The sequence below is a fragment of the Lepus europaeus genome, chromosome 6, assembly GCF_033115175.1.
Source record: "Lepus europaeus isolate LE1 chromosome 6, mLepTim1.pri, whole genome shotgun sequence".
In the NCBI taxonomy this organism is placed as follows: domain Eukaryota; kingdom Metazoa; phylum Chordata; class Mammalia; order Lagomorpha; family Leporidae; genus Lepus; species Lepus europaeus.
Genome location: NC_084832.1, coordinates 131,161,775 through 131,186,926, shown reverse-complemented (window position 1 = coordinate 131,186,926; position 25,152 = coordinate 131,161,775). Strand labels below are relative to the sequence as shown.

Genomic DNA, 25,152 nt, shown 5'->3' with positions numbered 1-25,152 from the left:
AGAGTGGATAGTGAGAGAGAGAGACAGAGGGAAAGATCTTCCTTTTTCCGTTGGTTCACCCTCCAATGGCCGCTACGGCCAGCGCATCGTGCTGATCAGGAGCCAGGCGCTTCTCCTGGTCTCCCATGCAGGTGCAGGGCCCAAGGACCTGGGCCATCCTCCACTGCCTTCCCGGGCCATAGCAGAGAGCTGGCCTGGAAGAGGGGCAACCGGGACAGAATCCAGCGCCCCGACCAGGACTAGAACCTGGTGTGCCGGTGCCGCAAGGTGGAGGATCAGCCTGTAAGCCACGGCACCGGCAGTCTTTATCTTTTAAATGGTGAGTTGAGGCCATTTACATTCAAAGTGACTACTGGTAATTAATGATGTGCCCTTTCATTTTTCCATAAATATTCCTGCTGTTTATTTTGGAATTCCTTTGTACATTTACTGGGGGATGTTCTGCCTTCACCTTCTTTCCTAGTGATGATGATGTCTCTATGTTGCTGCGCGTCCTTACGCATTTTTTTTTTTTAAGTCTAGCTGAGTGGTGACAAATTCCTTCAAATTCTGTTTGTTATGAAAGGTCTTTGTTTCACCTTCATTCACAAATGAGAGCTTTGCAGGGTACAGTATTTCGAGTTGGCAGTTTTTTTAAGACTTGGAATATTTCTCACCATTCTTTCCTAGCCTGCAGGGTTTGTGATGAGAAGTCCGCTGTAAGTCTAACTGAAGAATCTCTGAAAGTAATCTGGCATTTCTCTCCTGCACATTTTAGAATCTTCTCTTTATGTTTCACTGTGGTGAGTTTGATTACAATGTGTCATAGTGAAGATTTTTTCTGGTCATGCCTTTAGGAGTTCTATGTGCTTCCTGTACTTTGATGTCCCTTTGTTTCTCCAAATTAGGGAAGTTTTATTTAATGATTTTACTAAAAAGGCCTTCTAATCCATCCTCTCTTACAACACACCTTCAGAAATTCCTAAGACCGGTATCCTGGGTTGGGCTGTTTGATAGTATCCCATAAATCTCTAACACAGTTCTTTAGTTTTCTAATTTCTTTTGCTTTTTTTATGGTGTAACTGCAAAATTTCCAGAGATTTGTCTTCTAACTCAGATATTCTTTCTTCTGCTTCAGAGTCTGTTGTGAAGGCTTTCCATCATATTTTTTATTTTTTGATCTATCAAATTCTTCATTCCCAATCTCTCATTTTGATTTCTCTTTAAATTCTCAATTGCATGAGAAAAATGTTCATTTATATAATATATGGATTTCTTTAATTCATGGATTTGCTTCTGATTAATTCTAAGTAATTCTACAATCAATTTTTTGAATTCCACTTCAAGTATTTCTTCAATCTTCATTTTCACATTCTAGTACTGAGGTGTTGTGTTCCTTTAGGGAACGTCATATTGTCTTCCTTGTTCTTGTTTCTTGAATTGCTGCATTTATTTTTAGGCATTCATGGAGACACATGTTGGTTTCTCTGAGGGTCTTAAACAGCACTTCCAACCACTGTAACTTAGTTGTTATTCGTGGTCACTACAACCAATAATAAATCCAAAAGACTGATTTGCAAGGCAGAACAACAGACAGAAAGAGATAGAATGAGAAAATGAGATTTCCTATCTACTTGCTTCACTCTCTCCAAACGGCCTCAACAGTCAGGTGTGGGCCAATACAGAATCAGGAGCCAGAAACTCCATTCTGATCTCCTATATAGGTTGCAGAGACCCAAGTACTTCCTGAATTAAATAATGAAAAATCTGCATAACTAAATTTGTGGGATGCAGCTAAAGGAGTTTAACAGAGTGAAATTTATAGTATATGCTGATATTACATAAGAAAAAAAGTTTAGAGACACAGAGGGATCCATGTGGGAGACCTGGATGAAGCTCTTGGCTCCTGGCTTTGGCCTGGCTATTGCAGCTATGTGGGGAATTAAGCAGTGGACGTAGATCCTACCCCTACTCCTCCCTGCCCCCTATCCCATCACCTTCCCCACCCAGGTCTCTGTCTCTCTGTGTAGCTCTTTCAAATAAATAAATCATTTAAAAAAAAAAATGAAAACTAAAACCCAGAGACCTAAAAAAGAACAAATTGTTTTCACAACATCCCTTTCTCCCTCTTGCTGGGACTAAGGAATGAGGTCATAGAATTGCAACCACGCCTGATCCAAAAAGCAAGTGAGGTCCTGGAGGACATCACTCTGTAACACACATGCTCCATTAGAGGCCTACATTCAGAGTCTCCAACTTTATAAAGCAGCTGGATTGTGAAGTATTTTCCTTTCAAGTAAGGATAAGAAATAGTATTTCCCTCGCCAGGGAGAACATACTGGTTGTGGGACCAGATCAATGGACCCAATCCAGAAGCCACTGCACTCTGGGGGAGGGAACTCTCAGGAGCAAGGCGGGGTTTTCCACATCGTGTTTCCTCATAACCCTATTCTTCCCGAGCAATGGGTTCTGATGACTGGCAGGCAAAAAGTGTGGTTAGGACAACAAACAAAGACCTGCTGCTCCTATGCTCACTCTCACCCCACTCTGGGCCAAGGCATTTTAGTTATTTGCTCCCTTGGATAATCACACCTTGGGTTCCACTTTCTACAGGATGCCAACTGCATTAACTATGTGCGAAAGACAATCTTGGCAATTTAAAAAAAAATTTTTTTTATTTTTTAATTTTTGGACAGGCAGAGTGGATAGTGAGAGAGAGAGACAGAGAGAAAGGTCTTCCTTTTTCCATTGGTTCACCCCACAATGACCGCTGCGGCCGGCGTGCTGCAGCCGGCGCACCGCGCTGATCCGAAGCCAGGAGCCAGGTGCCTCTCCTGGTCTCCCATGCGGGCCCAGGGCCCAAGGACTTGGGCCATCGTCCACTGCACTCCCAGGCCACAGCAGAGAGCTGGACTGGAAGAGGAGCAACCAGGACAGAATCTGACGCCCCTACAGGGACTAGAACCCGGGGTGCCGGCACTGCAGGCGGAAGATTAGCCTACTGAGCCGCAGCGCTGGCCAATCTTGTCCATTTTTTTTTTAAACTTTTTTTTCTTAATATAAATATTCTGCCTTTGTATTTTTGGATATTTTAATCGAAGGCCCACATACCTGCATGGCATTCTCAGGCAGAAGAACAAGCAGTAATTTGGAAAAAATGGAAATTAAAAGCAAGAGTCAATAACACTATCTACTGGAACTATTACAATGAAAGAGACCAACAATACCAAATACTGGCAGTAATGAGTAACTGGAACTGTGATATACTGCCATAGGGAAAGTAAAGCACACAGCAACACTTTGCAACTGTTTGCTGACATCTGGTAAAGCTGAATATATGGGGCTGCTATTGTGGCCTAGTGGGTAAAGCTGCCACCTGTGCCATCAGCATCCCACAGGGTGTCGGTTCACACCCCACGGCTCTATTTCCAATGTACTACCTGCTACCAGCCTGAGAAAAGAGCTGGAAGATGGCCCAAGTGCTTGGGCCCCTCCACCCACACAGGAGACCTGTAGGAAGCGCTTGGCTCCTGGCTTTGACCTGTCTCAACCCTTGCTGTTGAGGCCATCTGGGGAGTAAATCAGCAGATGGATGATCTCTACCTCTTGTCTCTCCCTCTCTCTCTGTAACTCTGCCTTTCAAATAAATAAATAAATCTTAAAAAAAAAAAAGCTGAATACAGTAAAAATACACATACACCCGATAACTTAGCACTTACCACTTCTACATCTATTACCCAACCAAAATGCATACATATATTTATCAAAATACAAGGATAAAACTGTTAATACCAAACTTGTTGTTTTTCCAAGCTGCAGCTAACACAATCATTATTGCTTTCCACAATTAAAGCAGAATGAACAAACCACTGTGTATTCATTCAATGACTGCGATGCTATACAGCAGCAGCAATGAATACAGCACAAATAAGCGCAACATGGACAAACTGTTCCTACAGAGGTAGCGGGGACAAGAAGAAAAAAGAAAGACACAGGTAGCAGGGGCATGAACTAAGGAAGACAGCGAGGGAAGATAAAGGAAGTGACTGAGAGATGGCAAGAGCAGGAGCCCTGCAGGCTAAGGAACGCTGTTTCTGAACCTGAGTAATTACAATGGTGTGTTCATCACAATCATTAAATCAACTGTATACTAGGTCTACTTTTATAGAAGTGTGTTAATATTTGATTAAAAATTTACTTAAGGGAGTCATACCAGTCAATAAAGAAAAATTTCAGTGTATCTGCCTGAAGCTTAGAGTTAATACACACACTAGGATGAATATGCCCTTCCGCATTAATCAGAATTTTCTGCTCACTACATCTGTACCTCCACAACAGACTCGTGTTCCGCTCCTACTTTCCCTGCTGTTTCCACAGCCCTGTCAGACAAGCATACTTTCTACACAACTGGTCTGTGTTTACCTCACAGTATTTCCATTTGCTACTTTATGTGCCTGCAATCCCATTCCTCTGCAAGACTGGTCCTGTCTCATCAACCAAATCAACCAAGACTCATCAGATACTACCTCGTGAGGGAGGCCTTTGTTGTTCAAACTACTGGACCCACATGCTACATGTGTCCTACAGCTAACATATTATCCTGCTTTAGTCTCAAGAAGCAAAAATCTCAAATCATGTTGCTTAATTTTATTATCTGCCCTTCTACAATAGAATAGAAATTCACTGAAAGTGAGGACCTTGTTTTGTGTGTCTGGTAAAACGTTAGCACTCAGAAAATGCTCAGTAAATTATCTATTAAAGAAAAGATTGATATAAAAATAATCTAACAGACACAGCCATGGATGGGTGCTCTCTATCAAATTAAATACAAAAAGTTTCTTGATGAAAAAATAAGGTAGTACAATAGAGTATTTCAAGCCATTTTTTCCCTCTGGAATAAACTGGCTTAAACCTATTAAATTATATTTTAATCTCAATTTTTATTTATTTGAGAAGCAGAGAAGGAGAGGGAGAAGGAAGGAATATTCTTATCCTCTGGATCACACCCCAATCATCTAGTGTCTGGCCAGGCCAAAGTTGAGAGCCTGGAACTCAATCCAGATCTCCCACGTGGGTAGCAGGGACCCAACTACTTGAGCCATCACCTGCTACCTCTTAAGGTGTGCATCAGCAGAAAAGCACAAACCCAAGCACTCGGGATATCGGATAGGAGTATCACAAACACGGTCTTAACTGCTGGGCTATAGCCTAACCAGTTAATTTTTATCAGATATTATCAGATAAATATCATACAATTTAATTATTTATTCAATAGTTTATGTAGCACAAGACCTAGCTATTTTTTTTAGTACAAATTTCAATTCACGTAACATGAAAGTAACTTTACAAAACCCAGTTAAGGTGGTACATAAAAGGATTTAACATACTCTGACTCGAAAAGTTCATATCTTGAAATTTATCCTAAGGAAAATAAAATTATTTCATCTCTGCACATTAGGTTACAAGTATACTCATCCCAGTACAGTTTATAAAAATGAAAAGTAGAAACAGCCCAAGTTTCTGAACATACGATATATATTTACACAAATCACACATGAAGTAAATGATCATTAAAACATTAGAGGTTAAGAATAAGAAGAAAAGCTTAAAATTATAGTGAATGTAAAAGGTAGGTTACATATTAAGCTGAAAATATTTTTGCTTTTAAATACAATATATGTACAAAAAACTGACAAAAGTACATGAAAATATTAACAGTATTTATTTCTGGATGGACGTAACTACTGGAAGCTCTAACTTTTGGCTTTGGAAACATATTCTAACTTTTCCACAGCGCACATCCATTACTTCCATGAAATGATGAAATTCTTGTTCTCTTCCTGACTATTTAACTATTAACTCAAATATTAGCATCTCAATAAAATAATGTATATATCTATGAATGGGACATTTTAGATTTCTACATGCCTTAAATATTTTACAATGAAAAAATATTTTACAATAAAAAAACAAAAACTTTGTTTATTATCTATTTCATATTAACTGTTAATTCTTCACATAAACAAGTTTACGTAGCATACTATGTAAAATTATTTTGATAGAAATCAATGATGTTTAGTGTCATTTTATTTCTTTTTCAGTAAAGAAAAATTTATCAGTGATATTAGTTAGGAATCAAACATATAGGAATTTTCTAAAGATTCAAACATCTGATACGTACAAGAATTTAACAAATCATTCTAGTCTACAGTAAAGGTACCAAAATGTCTTCATGCATTATTCCTTAAGACAATTTATAGTACTCAAAATAGACTGCTAAAAAATAGTCCAAATTTCTTAATAGTAGAATGTTATCATTAGCAGTTTCACCTAAAGACCAGTAATATGTAAAGACATCATTACAGCTTTTTGATAACACAAGTTACTGAATGCAACTTACATTTTAAAATTTTATAATTTGAATGCATTCAACTAGTGTGACATAAATCCTAATTTCATGTTTCTTTAGGTAAATTGACACTAGAAAAATTTAGTACTAGTTGACATACAATTTTTTGAAACAAGTTTCTTTTAATAGAAGTTTGCAAGGTATCTCACTATCAAAATTTTAACTGCAATTGTTTTTTTATTATATTTAAATGATTAATCAAATAGCATCCAAACATGTTACATGTCATGGTGTTTAGGGGGCTAATAGTAAACAAAATGGGTAAGGACAGAAATGTTAGCTGAAGAAATAACAATAATGCAAAGTAACATAATTTAAATGTTACTTATGTAGCATCAGCTTTAACGAAAATATGGTCACAAAACAATGTTTAATCTCCATGTTCTACTACTAGTAACATGACAAACTGTATTTTCTAATGGTAAATAACAGTGTCCTACAGTTATCTGAAGGCCAGAAAAGTTAGCCAAATGTAAGGGGGCAAACATTCTGCTCATGTCTTTTTGAAACTCATTTCTTGAAATTCACTATTAAACCTTTTTTCCAAAATATATTCTCAGATATTTTCTCTACATTAACATGTGCTGATTTCTGAAGATTTAAGGATACACAGATCTGGACCCTTCATTTCTTCTCCAACTGAACAGTTTCAGAATGTATTAAAAACAAATAAAACTTTGTGAAATATTCTCAAGAGTTTTGGTTAGAAATTGGAGCATTTCAATATTTATTGCTACTAACATAGCTTTATCATAATCAGCAATTCATAAGAATTTTATTTCTGCTCATGATTCGAAAAGACAACTTCTGATTGGTATGCTACATATTATGCTTAAGCTAACAGTGTATGGAAGCATCACGGACATAGAATGAGCAACCAAGGATCCACCTCTGGCTCAGCCACATCTAACTTCATGGCTCAACGTCTTATGTGAATTACCTTTACAAAATCTCTATCAGTCTTCTCTTTCCATTCTTCTCCAAATACAGTAGAAAAGGATCCTAAAGCTAAAAGAATAAAGAGCATATTCAGTAAAATTTAATTCCTTCTTTCAAATAATTCATTAATATATAAACTTGAAAAACACTAAAACCATATTTTATCTTGTGCACTAGAAATTGTTTTATACTAAGTGACAGAAAGGTATAATAATTTCTTTTGAAATACATTTTTTAAATTAGAAGATTTAAATAAAACGTGTGCCTCTATAAACTAAAAATACATAATTTGTTCTCATAATAGTTATACAGTCAATGTAGAAATGATGATTACTTTAATACTTGGCATTAGTGAAGAAAAAATTTAAAAAATCAAACCGATGCTATTGCTATGAGACTGCCACATTATCATTTAAAATCAATATATTAATTTCAGAAGTAATCATGTAATTCATACTTCAGGAATTATAGATTAAGCATTCTTTCTACCCTCACAAGTGAAATCTTGAGGAAAAATTCTCAAGCCTACAGGTTCTTTTTCTTGATAAAGTTGCTGATAAAACAACTTTTATAACTCCTGCAGTCAAAGCATCATTTCCAAAGGTGGTTCTTCTCACCCTGTCACCCACAGGTGGCCTCACTTCCCCACACAGAGGAAAAGCATGCACGTCCTGACATTTTTCTTTCTGCATGTCGTTAGTTCAGACCATCAGTCACGGTCCAGATCACAAAGCAGGATGACACAAATGGCAAGGCTGTGCAAAATGTTATCAATCTCTAAAAACCAACCTAATATTTTGTTGATACTGAGTAAAATAAAGTTTGTACAGTACTTAAAGTAGAACAAAAATTTTTGTTAGAAAAAAAATGTTGAAGGACAAGGAGTAAAACATTTTAAATATACTACATTTACTAACAATTTCAATATTGATACTGGGGTTGGGAGGAAAGGATACAAAGAACAAGTGTGCAAATTATGTCAAACTTAACTAGTGAACTAAAAGGGCACCTCATAAAACACAAAGCTTACATGGAAGCAGTGGCTTAAATCAGAAAAATGAAGCCCAGGCACCACTAAAGAGAGACAAAGGTTTGTTTTCCTGAAAAATACCTTACATTTAAAAAACAAAACAAAGCAACGTCATCGAGTAAAGAACACTGGAAAAAAATATAAAATTAAATATTTTGTCACAAAGAATTTTTATTACACTCTTCAGCATACCATATACGCATACATTCCACACTTTGTAAAGTAAGTTACATCTACATTTATCTCTCAATTAAAACCCCATGCCCTGGGCCACTTTTGTGGCATAGTGGGTAAAGCTGTCACCCACTGTGCTGCCATCCTCTATGTGCACTGGCTCCTGTCCTGGCTGTTCCACTTCCAGTCCAGCTCTCTGCTGTGGCCTGGGAGGGCAGTGGGGGATGGGCCAAGTCCTTGGGCCTCTGGACCTTCGTGGGAGGCCCAGAGGAGGCACTTGGCTTGGGACTGGCCCAGCTCTGGCCATCGTGGCTATTTGGGGAGTGGACCCACGGATGGAAGACCTTTCTCTGCCTCTGCCTCTCAGTAACTGTGACTTTCAAATAAATAAATACATCTTAAAAAAAAAAATCTTAGGGCCGGCGCTGTGGTGCAGCGGGTTAATGCCCTGGCTTGAAGCGCCGGCATCCCATATGGGCGCCAGTTCTAGTCCCAGCTGCTCCTCTTCTGATCCAGCTCTCTGCTATGGCCTGGGATAGCAGTAGAGGATGGCCCAAGTGCTTGGGCCCCTGGCTCCTGATCAGTGCAGTTCCTGTAGTTGCAGCCAACTGGGGAGTGAACCATTGGATGGAAGACCTCTCTTTCTCTCTGCCTCTCCTCTCTATGTGTAACTCTGATTCTGAAGTAAAAAATAAATAAATCTTTAAAAAAAAAATCTCATGCCCTAAAAAATAAATAAAAACCTCTCAAAAGTCTAACAAAATCAAAATATAAGCCTTAACCTTCAAAGAAAAATATTTTCATAACGTAAAATCACAGTTTTAATAGAGTTCCAAAACTCCCTATGCCCCTGGACTTGACTAGTGGAGTAACATTCCATATACAGCACTTCCTTACGTACTAAGATTGCTATACTGCATAAGTACTTAATCTTTTACACAAAACTGCCCAAGCAAGGCATAAGGATACACTGTTTTTAAAATGTCATGCCCTAATGCAACCAAACTAGTCAAATTATATGCATCATGTATAGCACACAACTCATGTTATTCATGTGTAATCCTATTCAATGCCAAGACTTCACTAAAATGATTGTGATTTGAGAATACACATTCCTTCCAAAAGCTTCATTTTCAAACCTGTTAAACAATTTCCAACTCCATTCTACTTGAAATGCTGAAAGCTGCATATGAAAGAGCAAAATAAAATATCAGGAATACAGAACCTAAAAGTGAACTAGTAATCCAACTAACCTGAATTTGCAAAGCTACAATAGAAACTGAGAAATAATGATTTTTTTGCGTTTTCTTCCCATGTACTAAGAATAGTTTCAGGCAGGGTAAGAGCTTGCTTTTGCCTTTGTTTAAACTAATTTCAAGATAGTTTTCATGAAAAATAAGTACATGTCCTATTTCAAGGAATCCTGCCCAACTCAAGTGGCAGAGAAACCAAACCTATCTGCTATTTAATGGTAAGAAGTCCCGGCGAGGCACACTGTTAAAACACATTCTTGCAGACTGTGTCTGCTGTGCTCCAGGTACAGTTTCTAATATTTTAATATTTATCAACAGCTTAGGCTTTAAGAGCAGATACTTCCAGCAAAAAAATGGTCACAGTGCAACCTGGATGAAGGAAGTTGGAAAGCAAGAAACAATTTTAAACCAACAGCATTCAGCTAACAAAATATTTTACAAAGAAAAGCTACAGCAGGAAAAGATTTCAGAATACATCTTCTACAACTAGAAAATTAACAATGTGGTGTCAAGAGTAACCCAAGCTTAATCAGAGGTGATGTTGGAGAAAACGTAGTCTTATACGTGAAAACAACAAACCCTAAAAGTAAAAGAGGATATGAAAAAGTTGATAAACCTTAATGTGGTTATTTTAAGTTAATTTTCAGATGCATGGAGCGAAAATGTTAACAATGACAGCCAGACACTACCAGAGGTGGACTTCAGAAAACAACTTCTCCCAGGTCCCAGTTTTCTTTATCAGAACTGTGTAGCTAAATTTCTCAACTGAAGAAATGTCTATGTTACTTCAAGAAAAAAAATTTCACTTTAAAATCTGAAAAGGAGGCTAAACAGCCATTCAAATATTTAAGGATAGAAAATTGCAAAAAAGTGCATTGGCGTTGTGTCCCAGCTGCTCCATTTCCAATACAGCTCTCTGCTAACTGCCTGGGAAAGGCAGTGGAGATGGCCCAACTGCTTGGACACTTGCCTCCCTTGTGGGAGACTGGAAAACCTACTGGCTCAGCCCGGGCTGTTGTGGCCACCTGGGAAGTAAACCATTGAATGGAAGACGGATCTCTCTGTCTTTCTCTGTAACTCTTTCAAATAAAACAGGCCGGCTCAATAGGCTAATCCTCCGCCTGCGGTGCCGGCACCCCGGGTTCTAGTCCCGGTCGGGGCGCTGGATTCTATCCCAGTTGCTCCTCTTCCAGGCCAGCTCTCTGCTGTGGCCTGGGAAAGCAGTGGAGGATGGCCCAAGTGCTTGGGCCCTGCATCCACAATGGAGACCAGGAGAAGCACCTGGTTCCTGGCTTCAGATCAGCGGGGTGCGCCGGCCGCAGCAGCCATTGCGGGGTGAACCATGGAAAAAGGAAGACCTTTCTCTCTCTCTCACTATCCACTCTGCCTGTCCAAAAAAAAAAAAAAAACCAAGTAAACAAACTTAAAAAAAAAAAAAGGAGGCTTTTGGCCTAGCAGTAAAGAGGTCAGCCGACATGCCCACACGCCAAATTAGAGCACTCGAGTTGGGATACTTGACCCTGGGGACCAGTAATGGCTCAAGGGGTTGCATCCTGGCCACCCATGAGGGAGACCACGATTGAGTTTCTGGATCCTGGCTTCAGCCTAACCAAGCTTTGGGGAGTGGGCCAGCAGATAGGAGCTCTCAGTGTACCTCTCTTCCCCTTCTTTCCTTTTCTCTCTCAAATAAATACAATATTTATAAAATCCAAACACTTATTTTCTTAAATAATGCATTTACTATAATAAAAGCAAATAAAAATAACATTACACTGATAAAAAAATTTTTCCTTAAAAATCACAAAAAAAATAAAAACACAAAGCTAACATCTTTGGAATAAGCACAGAACATCTTCAATTTAACACTTACTGTCATCAAACACCCCCGCATTAGCAAGTAATAAAGTGATGATCTTAGGGTCTTTTTCCAGTTGCATGGCATGCTTGCTTTCATTTGACAGGAGAGTACACACATTAATGGCGAAATCCACTTCATTTGGGAGTCCAGAGAGCAGTGAGAGCACCAATTTATTATAATCCTTTGGCGAATTAAAGTCCATAGATAACCCATAACTTTGACGCAAATAATCTAAGAATAACAAAATAAAAATGCTGTTAAGTATGCATCAAACATGGCACACTCCTAGGGTTAATACCTTATGAATGCAGCAAAGTTTTCAAAATAAACTGACCATAAAATGAACAAATATGACCAAAAAAAAACTTGTTAGAAATTCAGAATTCAACTTTTTAAACAAAGATCTTAGGTTTACTTACTGATAAAATTATATTCTTAGAAAAGTATCAAAATATAAAAAGGCACTTACTGTATCCTCATTTTAATTTACCTAGTATGCATTTTCAACTTTGCATTTCAAAGGACTTGATCCGATATGTTAAACTATGATGAGCATTATAAAAGCTATGCATTTTAGTTTTGACAAACGTATATAGTCCTTGAACCACAATTACAATCAGGGTGTACAGTACTTCCATTAGCCAATTCAGCTTCTTATGGCTCTGCAGTTAATCCTATCTCTTACCTGGCTGCTCCACCTACCCTATATTCAGTCCCTATAGCTTTATTTCAAAATGACAAATAAGTGAAATCTGACAGGTATATTGAGGAGGCTTCTAACTTTGTAGAAAAATGCCTATCATGAGAAACTATTCATGATCTCAAAAATTTTTCACCCAAAAAATAAATCTCTTGGTTCTATTTTCTACAATCTTTCTGAAGTCCCTTCTAAGTTTTTGTGTCTGGTCTCTCTCATTTAGCAAATGCTTTTTAAATGCATATCCACACTGATCTATCAATCAGTATCTGTTGATTTCCAAACACCAAGATGTATTGCATTTTGGGTTTTTATGTTAAGTACAGCTGCTAAAACATTTACTGTGGTGTAGCAGGTTAATCCTCTGCCTGCGGTACTGGCATCCCAAATGGGCGCCAGTTGTCCCTGCTATTCCTCTTCCAATCCAGCTCTCTGCTATGGTATGGGAAAGCAGTGGAGGATGACCCAGGTGCTTGGGCCCCTGCACCCATGTGGGACACCTGCAAGAAGCTCCTGGATCCTACCTTCAGATGGGCCCAGCTCTGGCAGTTGCGGCCATTTGGGGAGTCAATCGGCGGAAGGAAGATCTTTCTCTCTGTCTTTCCCTTTTGCTGTCTGTAACTCTACCTCTCAAGTAAATAAAATCTTAGAAAAAAAAATTCACTCACAAGACTCTGTGGTCACACGTGTCTTCATTTCTTTTAGCTAAATTCCTAGAAGTGGGATTGCTGAGTCACAACAAGTGCATGCTCCACATTTTATGAAACTGCACAACTGTTGTTCAAGGCAGCAGTTAACAGCCTGCTCTTCTACCAGCAATGTACACACAAGTCCCTGCTGCCCCTTGCCCTGACCAGCACTTACTACTGGCAGCTTTCAATATTCTCAATACGAGTCATTTATCTAATTTTGTTTTGCAAATATTTTCTTTTGGCAGGCAGTGGCTGGTGTTTTCATTTTCTTAAGTGTTTTTGAAAAGAAATCTTAAGTTTGATGAAGTCTGATCTATAAATACTTACTTTTGTCCTAACAAATCTTTGCCAAAACCAAAGTAACTAAGATTTCCTGTAGGAGAATTAATTTAAAACACAAAACTTTGACAGTAGAGGGAGATGGGCTTATAGAACACTGTATAGAACCATAATACATACATATAAAAAAAGTTCCATTTCTAAAAATATTAATTTTAGCTGGGGAAGTTTAGGCCTTGGCAGCTACATCCTGAGGCAAATACCCCAAGCATGTTTTTCAAACAAAGCTAAAGCTAGTGTAAGGGGAAGAGGCAAGAAAATAAGAAATAATCTGAATTTTAGAAAGAAAAAAAAAAAAAGAAAATCATCTTGAAATGGAATTTAAGTATGAATCTACTGTCAAAACATACCACAGTAGAAAACTAGGTAGGCAATAAATTTCTTCATTTTCCAGTGCAGCTATCTCAAGACACTTTTCCAGTTCTAAAACATTCCAGGAATGTGTCTACAGCCACATAATTTTGGGAAAGTGGCACAATGCAGCTATAAATGACCAGGAAAGGTTATTTACAATATTTAAGATGAACAGTAAGAATATACTACTCATTTTAAAATAATCTTGATAAATGGATTTTCTCATAAAATTATAACATAAACTACATACAGAAAAAAATGCAACTTGCATTAATATGGGAACAGATTGTGATATACCTACTATCTGCCCAGCTATTGATGACAAGAAGCTACATTCCAACACCACTGAATTTAAGTTTACATTTTCTACACAGTTGTCAAACAAATCTCTCCAACAGAGGAAAACCTGGCACCAGCATTTAATGACTGTTGATCCTAAAGTCTGTATTTTCAGTATGGTCTCAAGGTTTCCTGTTTGCCACTTCACACTCACACACACACATACACACACTCTTTCAATACATCCTCATCTGAGTGATTTTGCCAAAAATATCTTCTATTAGAATAAAATAAATAAAGTAATCATGTGATGCCCTTAGTTCTTATCAGGCTTGTTAAATACCTGTAACATAACATGGAGACAACGAAATTGGGAATTTAATTGGAATATTTTTTTTTATTTTATTTTATTATTTTTTGACAGGCAGAGTGGACAGTAGAGAGAGAGACAGAGAGAAAGGTCTTCCTTTGCCGTTGGTTCACCCTCCAATGGCCGCCGCGGTAGGCGCGCTGCGGCCGGCACACCGCGCTGTTCCGATGGCAGGAGCCAGGTGCTTCTCCTGGTCTCCCATGGGGTGCAGGGCCCAAGCACTTGGGCCATCCTCCACTGCACTCCCTGGCCACAGCAGAGAGCTGGCCTGGAAGAGGGGCAACCGGGACAGGATCGGTGCCCCAACCGGGACTAGAACCCGGTGTGCCGGCGCCACAAGGCGGAGGATTAGCCTAGTGAGCCGCAGCGCCGGTGGAATATTTTTGATTCAAAGTTTACATAAGTGGATCCTTGACGACAAACTCGATGTGGCACATTCAATTTTCTGTATCTTCAGAGGAGGGGAAGCACTGTTGCTGGAGTGGGTTATGTCATTAAGAGAATTCTAGAATACATTCTTTATGTTAATAATGACAGTAACTCTCAGTCCAAATGTGTTAGAATATAGAATATTTAATTTATGAAAAATTTTTACTCTAATCTGCTGATAAAAGTTTTTAAAAATATTTCTGCACAAAACTTTTCCAAAGTCAAGTACCAAAATTGCCTATGGAAAGGCTGTTTGGCTTCATATTAAAAAGAATGGGCTGGCTTCAAAGATAACTAAAATCCTGACTAGCTCTAAAATCCTAGAAGTCTACTAATTTCAATGAGCTGTCAATCACTGCTTTTATCTTTTCTATTTTCCTATAAAAAATGCAAATATATTTAAAGAAATTAAATGTTGAACAAAAACGTTCTTAATAATTCTGCAGAAATGATACTACATAAATCAGTATCAAGGGAAAACTACAGAAATAAAGAAACCAAAGCATTAGGTATTTATGGCAAGAAAAAATACAAAAAGCTATGCAAATAACAAAACCACCGTCTATTAAGGCCAATGGTCAACAAAACTAAAGCTCAAAATCTGCTCAACATTTTTTGCCACTTTTTAGAGTCACTGAGCAAAAAGTCAACATCCTCTGGAAAACCTAAGCCCACATCCTCCCAACGTAGGACATTCTATTATGACAGTGACAACAGAATTGCACTGGAGCTGCTGCCAATTGTAATTTGTTATAGCCCCCTCTTAAAATATCATCTCAGTATCAACAAGATAATTATCTCTGGGAAAATACTTTTTTCCAAATATATTTATCCAAGCCTCCAAAGGGGAGTAAGGGTATGTGATCAAAAATATAGATACAGATATTTTTCAAGGTTCTAAGTAAACTTTTCTAAATTTGGTGATTATTTAGAACATACACTGAAAGCTATGAAACTATGAGGCTTACTCTGCTTTTCTCAGCAGCACATAAACAGTCACCACTGAAGGTTTTGCTTTTTATATTGATAATCACATGAATTTTCAGAATACCATCATGATGCTACCACAGTTCTTTCTAGAATGAAAACTAGCTCTGAGTTCATAAATGGTACCCTGATCTAATACCTCTTTCCAGACTGAATTAGATAGAGTATAATCTGATGTTCCAGTTTTTCCCAGCTGTTCCTCTCCATGAATACCAATCTTGCTTTGTCAACATGATACATATATTACATAATGTTCACAGTCCCCTTAAAACAAACCAGACACATCACAGCATATAAGAAAGGAATTCTACCATTCCTTTAATTTGTACAGCTCTACTGATGAGTACAGGCTTCTGAAATACCAAAAAGTATTTCACATCTTCTTTCTCTAAATAAACCAGTTTTGAATAGGGGAAGGTGAGAAGGGGAGGGAGAAATAGATCCAGAAAAAAAAAAAAAAAACAATTTTGAACAAGAACTAAGAGAAAAGAGTACTGGTTTGGGGAGCTCTAGCAGTAGATAGCAGACTCTAAGCCATAATAATACATGTAATGACACACAGTTAAAAGTTGCAAATAGTCTTAAAGGCCATTGGCACAACATTATTATTGAATGAATGTAGGAATACCCTATACAACACCCTTCTATTTCATAGCGGTCAACAGCTCCTTTTAGCAACATGGAGCAGCAAGCTTTTCTAGATGGATATCTGGAAGGGAGACTTAGTTTACTCCCTGCTACATCCTTATCATAGGTTGGATATTGGATATTAGTTTGGGTGTCCCTCAACAGTCCATGTGTTACAGGCTTGGTTCCCAAAATCTCATTTTAATGATTAATGGATCAGGGGTGGAAGCTTAATTCATTTAACCGTGCCTGAGTAGGGCCTTCGGGGCTGCTGGGGTGGGGCTCTACATGGAGAGACCACGTAAACAAGAGTAAGTCTGCTCTCAGGCTCTGCTTCATGGCTCGCCATATGATCCTTTGTCCATTCACTATCTTCACCAGATGCCAGGCCTGTGGGGCTGCCTGATGCTGGACAGCAAACCTTCAGAACTGCGGGCCAAAATAAACCTTTCTTCGTAAACAAACAACAAAAAGCTAACAGACTCCCTCCACCCTCACGTATAACAGCACTGGTGAAGCCTCTTCCACTGGAGAGCTCACACTGTAAGAGCAGATTCTGATGCTTCAGTCATTAATGAATGGAGAAGAAAGATCAAGTCCAAATTCAACACAAAATAAACTCTGAAAATAAATTTTACCAATTAGTGATAGAACAAATGACATGGTTTAAATATAGATTACCTTAAGTGACTAGCACTGGCAATAATGAATAATAATAATTTAGAACAATTCTAACAAAGAACCTAATCTTGAAAAAGAAGTACCTTCTTGTTTTTCAGGTGAAATGTTGGTGATTAATGAAAGAAAAAGCTTGGTATTTCCCAGCTATCACAGCTCTAACCCACACAGCCACTCAAAACTGGAACCTTGTCTGCTCTGCTTGAGGACTGATCAGGCTCTCCAAACATGATCCTTCACGATTGGAGTTCCGCTCTTTTTCAGCTATGGAGTCTTCTAGAACCATTGTAAGAGTGACTGCAGTGAGAAACAAATTTCTCCCTGGCACCACAGAAGGAAAATAACAGTGTACCTTGGAACATTTCTGAAAACAATGGCTTTGGACATCCCAGGAATTAGAGAAAACATAGCAGATTGTGAATGAAAGTTCTTGGCATCTCTAATCCTAAAATGACCTTCCTCTTCTCATTTTAGTTACTACTTAGAATAAATGATTTTAAGTCAAACAGTAACTCTAAAGATCCCTGAAAGTAAAATTCTTAAGCAGTCTGTGGTGGAAAGAGCACTGGGATCAGTTAGGTGTTAGTCTTTGAAAGCATGCTACTCCAATGGCCCAAGTATTCTCTCAGTGCATATAAAGGGGTAATTCACTGGGTGGTGTTTACTGTGGACCTACGCTCTGTTCATTTGCAATGACAGTTACCTGAAACGCTGTGTTGCTGGTAATTGTAGGAAGATGGAATTGCACCAATAGGAAGCTGTGGCTTTGGATTGCCTGGTGGTACCTCATCATCATCCTCCCCAAAATGATGAACTTTCTCATATTTTTCTAGATAACTGAAACAGAAAAACAGTAAAAGATTTAAAAACAGATTTGCCACATTTAACTCTTTTCTAGATACTCAAATAGCTAAAAACAAAACAAAAACAAAAGGACACCATAAATCTTTTAACCAATGGAACAACGAACTCAGTTTATGAGTAAATGATGCAGATAAGCTGAACACGATGGCTCTGACACGTTGTCGTGTTTTCAGGAAGACCACACCACTAGTCAGGTAAAAACGCAGAAGTACAGAACACAAAACTAACTACAAGGAGGTAAAGAGCAGGACACTGACTGACAGCTGTTCAAGTTATATATAACAACTATAAAAACCAAGTGAAAAGGAGAACATTCCTTAACCCTTAGCCCCTCTCCTCTTATACATTAGAGATGACCATAGGTTCATGCACTACTTCATAAATTTTCTGTGGTTATTTTAATTTAATAATATATTTTAGAGATGAGCCGTCAGTGCATACTATACTCTTTTTCTGAACAATTACAGTATTTTATTGACATAATAATTTAGTCATCAAATAATAAATTTAGACTATTTTCAGTTTTGTTTTGTTTGCTATCACAAATTATACTGCCATAAGCTTAATTTGTACACTCATTTGAATACTTCTCGATAGACATTGGAATGGTATGCTGATTTTTTTTAAAAGTATATATATATATATATATGTATAAAGGATTCATTTACTTATTTGAAAGTCAGAGAGATTCAGAGAGGGAGAGACAGAGAGAGATCTTCCATCTGCTGGTTCATTCCCCAGATGGCCACAATCCCCAGAAAAGCCAAGAGCTTCTTCTGGGTCTCCCATATGGGTGCCCAAGCACCTGGACCATCTTACACTGCTTTCCCAGGCACATCAGCAGGAAGCTGGATCAGAAGTGTAGCAGCTAGGACTTGAACCGGTGCCCTTATGGGATACTGGCATTGCACATGGCTGCTTAACCTGATGTGCCAAGACACTGTCCTCAGTATGCTCTTTTAAATAGCAAATGGCCACCAAATTCCCACTCAAAAGTAGCATGTCTAATACATTTTGATCAATTTTAAGATAGTTCCTGTCTCTTTCACTGCATTTATGACATATCAGTGATCTCAGCATTACCTTTAAATTAACTTTAAATTCACAATCTACTGTCATCTACTATTTATAATAAGTCTCAAGATTTTAAAATGGAGAAACAACTGGTCAACCATGTTGAACATGATGCTAACATCGTGTCCTAATGTACTTGTTAATGAACCATACAAATATGAAGTTAAATTTATTAATAGACCCACTTCCAACACTGGCATCCCATATGGTGCCAGTTCAAGCTCCAGGTACTCCACTTCCGATCCAGCTCTGCTAATGCGCCTGGGAAAGCAGCAGAGGATGGCCCGAATGTTTGGTCTCCTGCACTCACTGGGAGAGCTGAAAGAAGCTCGTGGCTCCTGGCTTCATTCTGGTCCTACCCTGGCCAATGCGGCCATTTGGGATGTGAACCAGCAGGTGGAAGATCTCTCTTTTTCTCTCTGTCTCTCCCTTTCTCTCACTGTAACACTGCCTTTCCAATAAAAATAAATAAATAGTAGATATCATTATATACATAAGACATTTCATAATACAAATTTTCTCAAGACTGAAGAAATACATGACTTTTGGTCTCTTGTGACTTTTTAACATTACTTTCCCAACAACAGATTCTATGTACAATTTCAATATTCAGAAATGTAGGGTTTAGTCAGGGGTGGGAAATCTTTATGCTGCTAAGGGTCATCTGGATATTTATAACGTAATTTTTAGGTCACACAAAATTAACAACTTAAAAATCAGGCAGCTACAGATCCATGGAATTTCAAATCCCACCTACAGTTGCCCTGGCAAGAACAGACCAAATGATACTGTAGGCCAATTAAGACCAGATATTCCCCATCCTTAATTTAGGCTAATTGTTGAGATTTTTGAAAAAACTAATTCCCAGGGCCGGTACTGTGGTACAGTGGGTAAAGCCACCACCTGCAGTGCCAGAATCCCATATGGTCGCTGGTTGAAGTCCCAGCTGCTCCACTTCCAATCCAGCTCGCTGCTATGGCCTGGGATAGCAGTGGAAAATGGCCCAACTCCTTGGGTCCCTGCACCTGCGTGGGAGACCCACAGGATCTGGCTTCGGATAGGTGCAGCTCTGGCCGTTGTGGCCAACTGCAGAGTGAACCAGCGGATGGAAGACCTCTCTCTCTGCCTCTCCTCTCTGTGTGTAACTCTTTCAAATAAATAAATCTTAAAAAAAAAAAAAAAAAAAAAAACTAATTCCGTAGCTTGAGGGCCTGTAGTTACTATCATTGCTATCACTAAATATCTCCAGCTGAGACTCAAAATCATTTAGGCAGACAGCTCTGATGGCCTGTCACTTTCAATTTCTTTTACTCTTTAAAGAGTTAACACTTCTAAAAAGTAAAAACTATTAACAGATGGGCGAACACAGCTAAAATACAGAGTTATATTGCTAAGTCTAAAGCTTCCAATTTAATTCTCTATTATGACTTTGAGCTTACATACTGATAGATCTACATTGTGTAAAACTCATTAAACTACACGAGCTGGACTGCACATTTCTTTCTCCTCAAAGTCAATAACATCACTTTGACTAGTTAACATTAAATATTAATGATTATGATTAATATAATTAATACATTAATCAAATACTTAGAAAGCTCCTACAGTAACATACCTAGTACAATGCAAACTTAAGCTGGTGGTAAAATACTATAATCCAACTGGCACTGACTCTCTCACCAAGCAGCTACAGAAACCCAGGTTCCCTAGGTAACATTAGGAACAGATCTAGGAGACAGGACTTTCCCATTCTTTTCCTTCACCTTGGCATTCATTCAGTTCATGCCAGATTCTATGATGTACAATTCCAAACCCATATGCAGAAGTAGCAAAACTAGTAACAGCACCTATGAGTAGATTTCAACATGGTCAGTCTTGTTTTACTTTAACCACAGCTGATCATCATGACAACCAGACTCTTTTAAAGTAGGGGGTGTGGGTAACATCCAGCCTCCTGGCTGTATCAGACCCATGACATCGTTTTGTTTGCCCTACCAAAGCAACCACAGGTGAGACTCAAACTTCAGCCAATCTACAGCAGGCTGATCTTTTAAATATCCAAAAGTCCCTTAGCAGAAAAAAAAGTTCCTTACCCTGTTTTAAAGCAATGCCCAGGTAGCATATAATTCCATCTCTAAATATTTTAATAGAATATTGGAAAATAAAATACAACAACTAGCATTCCAGAAAAACCTTGACTATTGATGGATCAGGGAAAAAAAATTTAAATGATAACATTTCTATACAAACCTTCTGAAAGGCTAGAAGAAAAGATGGCAAGGCAAAGAGTCACATTCATCTCTTGGCCCTTAAGCACAAATTGAAATGAACTTTAAGGAGCAAAAATAGATACATAAGCATTACTTTCAGAATTTCTGGTACATTTGACGCAACTTAAAGAATACAAAAGGCCAACTACATAACACTTTTTTAAGAGAGGGGTGTGGTCTAGTGCAGACTGAAAGAGCACCTAGGCAAAACACAGAACAGGGCAAGCTCAACCTGGATTCCACTCAGCGACTCAAGAACTACAAATGCATGGGTGCTTCAAAATGGGACTCAGTGACAACCAACAAGAAAAAGGAAAAAAAAGTTTATAAATAGCTGAACTGAACTAAGTGGTTCCTCAAAGACGTCTACTGATATGACAGGCAACTTGAATTTCAAGATTTAACACCAAGCACAATATCAAGTATGGTGACTTGGATACCACAAAGATAAAACTACTTCCCTGCCAGGGTTCCCCTTCTCCCCCAAAATAGAATTAAAAACCAGACTTGACAAAGCAGAAGATCACATCAATAATACAGGAGATACGCCTGAGAAACTGTAGAGAAAGAAAGGGACAAATGAAAACAAAGGACAAAAATCAAAGACTCACGGGGCCAGCGTTGTGGCACAGTGGGTTAAGCCACTGCCTGCAACACCTGCCATCTAATAGGGAGGCTGCAGTTCCGATGTGGCTCCTTGCAAATGGGCTGGGAAAGCAGTGGAACATGGCCCAAGGGCTTGGGCCCCTGCAGCCACATGGGAGACCCAGATGTAGCTCCTGGCTTGAGCTGGGCCCAGCCCCAGCAGTTGCTGCCATTTGGGGAGTGAATCAACAGATTAAAGATAACCTAATTCTGCCTTTGAAATAAATAAAATAAATCTTAAAAAAAATTGGGGTTGGCCTTGTGGCACAGTGGGTAAAGCTGCCACCTATGGCACCTACATCCCATGAGTGTAAGGTCGAGCCCCAACTGCCCCAATTCCGATCCAGTTCCCTGATAATGTGCCTGAGAAAGCAGTGGAAAATGGCCCAAGTACTTGAGCCCCTGCCACCATTGTAGGAGACCAGAAGAAGCTCCTGGCTTCAGACAGGCCCAGCTATGGCCGCTTCGGCCAAGCAAGGAGTGAACCAGCAGATGGAAGATCCGACTCTGACTCTCTCTGACTCTCTCTCTCTCTCTCTCTCTCTCCCTGTCAATTCTGCCTTTCAAATAAATTAATTTTAAAAAATCAAAGACACATATGATAAACAGGAGGTCAATCACAGGAACTTAAAATCTGGTCTTCCTGAAGAAGAGATTAAATGGAATAAAAACAATAATCAGTGATATGTAAGAATTTAACTGAATCTTTTTTTTTTTTTTTTTTTTTTGGACAGGCAGAGTGGACAGTGAGAGAGAGAGACAGAGAGAAAGGTCTTCCTTTGTCGTTGGTTCACCCTCCAATGACCGCCGTGGCCGGCGCACCATGCTGATCCGATGGCAGGAGCCAAGTGCTTATCCTGGTCTCCCATTGGGTGCAGGGCCCAAGCACTTGGGCCATCCTCCACTGCACTCCCTGGCCATAGCAGAGAGCTGGCCTGGAAGAGGGGCAACCGGGACAGAATCCGGTGTGCTGGCGCTGCAAGGCAGAGGATTAGCCTGTTGAGCCGCGGTGCCGGCCTTAACTGAATCTTAATATATATCAGGGTGTGCATGTCCCGAGGCAAAATTTCAAAAGGGAAAAATGGGCACATCTTGATTAAAGATTTATGCTTGAAAGACAGAGGATTCCTACAGCTACCATCTCCCACAAAAAAGTTTCTCAGAAAATATGGACCAACTGCTGACTTTTCTTCAAAATGAACTGCTAGAAGATAATGAATAAATAACAGCTTTGAGTATGTTATTTCACAAGAATTCCATATCCAGCTCATATTTCTCACGTAAGACAAGGAATTCATTTTCAGATATGTAAAGACTCAGAAATAATAAAGTAACATAGTTTTCCAGAAAAAAACAACCACTCAAATAAGTATTCTAATTGACAAATGAATCAAAATAAAATAAAGGAATGATCAGGAAAAAATGAGAGACCTGATAGTCAGCACAGTGACTGCAGTTAATAATACTGAATTGTTCATATGTGTTAGCTAACCTGATTATGCTGATCTTTTATGCACACACACACACACAATCTCAAATCAACACACTGTACTATTTAAAATTATGCCATCTGTTAATGACACCTCAGTAAATCTGGAAAATTTTAAAAAAGAATGGTTAAGTAACAATGCATAATATGACTGCCTGATGATGAGCACAGAAATTATTTAGTCTCACAAATAACTGTTACAAAAGAAAGCAAATGCCACTGGTAACTGCAAACAAATATTAAAAATCTAAAACTTAAAATGATTTGAAAATTCTATTCTTTTTTTTTATTTTTGACAGGCAGAGTGGACAGTGAGAGAGAGACAGAGAGAAAGGTCTTCCTTTTGCCGTTGGTTCACCCTCCAATGGCCACCGCCGGCGCACCGCGCTGTTCCGATGGCAGGAGCCAGGTGCTTATCCTGGTCTCCCATGGGGTGCAGAGCCCAAACACTTGGGCCATCCTCCACTGCACTCCCTGGCCACAGCAGAGAGCTGGCCTGGAAGAGGGGCAACCGGGACAGGATCAGTGCCCCGACCGGGACTAGAACCTGGTGTGCCGGCGCCGCAAGGCAGAGGGTTAGCCTGTTGAGCCACAGCGCTGGCCTGAAAATTCTATTCTTGATATGCACTTTTCACAAAACTGGACAAGACAATGAAGTAGTAAGAAAAATTAAGTCACAAATTGGTTACACAAGAAAAGTGAACAAAATGTGTTGTCACATTTAATAGTAAGGGAAATATGCTCTCAGCTACATCTTTTGTTCAAGTATTTATATATTAGGATCATTAGTTTTCAAATCTTCATAGGAAAATAAAAGAACTAAAGCATATGAATATGTTGAGAAAAAGAAAAAATAAAAACACAGCCTATGTATGATACCGCAGTTCTAATCTTGGGCACATACCCTAGAAAAAATGGGAAACATAACAAATATCCATAAATGACAGTGTGGACAAAACCATGGCAGCACATTAATGAAATCAGCTAATACACAGCACTAAAAATCCACAATGGACCCATGTAGATAGCCACAAATGACGTAACTATCAACTAAAAAAATCATTTCAGAAGAATATATTATCATTGCACTTACATGAGAGTCACGAACAGATAAAAATCTTTGAATATATTTTTAGAAATATACAAATGTGTGGAAAAATTATGAAGAAGACTGAGATAAAGATTATCTCCTCGAAGATAAGCCAAAGGTTGAATCTCTGTAGAGATGCAGTGAAGTGAGGAATATAAGAGGCTTCAAAAGTATTAGAAGGTAATATTTTTCTTGATTTGGTGTAGATAATTTTACATGTATAAAGCTTTTTTTGTAAATATAAATTTGCAATTAAAAATGTTTTTAAACATCAAAAAACTAGCTGTGTGAGGTCCAGCATCACATATCAGAGCACTGGTTCAAGTCCCACTGCTCTGCTTCCCATCTACCTCCCTGCGATTGTGACCGAGAAGGCAGCAGAGGATGGCTCTAGTGCTTGTGCCTCTGCACACATGTGGAAGACCTGGATGCAGACTCTGGTTCCTAGCTTCAGCCTGGCCCAGCCCGAGCTATTGGGGGCACCTGAGGCAAAACAGCAAGCAAGTGGAAGGTATGTTTATGTGTGTGTGTGTGAGTGTGTGTGTGTGTGTCTTAAGTCACTCGGCTTTTCAGATAAATAAAAAGAAAATAAATAAAAATAAACAAATAAAAACAGGGGCCAACAC

The 25,152-nt window shown here is 38.7% G+C and overlaps 1 protein-coding gene across 2 annotated transcripts in view; it reads right to left on the bottom strand.

Moving 5' to 3' along the window:
• Positions 1-25,152, bottom strand: part of ARID2 (AT-rich interaction domain 2) — a 144,045-nt gene that overhangs the window by 56,288 nt on the left and 62,605 nt on the right. For both annotated transcript variants that reach the window (XM_062195108.1, XM_062195109.1), the window contains exons 4-6: positions 17,798-17,931; positions 11,655-11,873; positions 7,329-7,396 (exon numbers count right to left, since the gene is read on the bottom strand). In XM_062195108.1, the coding sequence (XP_062051092.1) occupies positions 7,329-7,396; positions 11,655-11,873; positions 17,798-17,931 (421 nt within the window). The remainder of the gene's footprint in view (positions 1-7,328; positions 7,397-11,654; positions 11,874-17,797; positions 17,932-25,152) is intronic.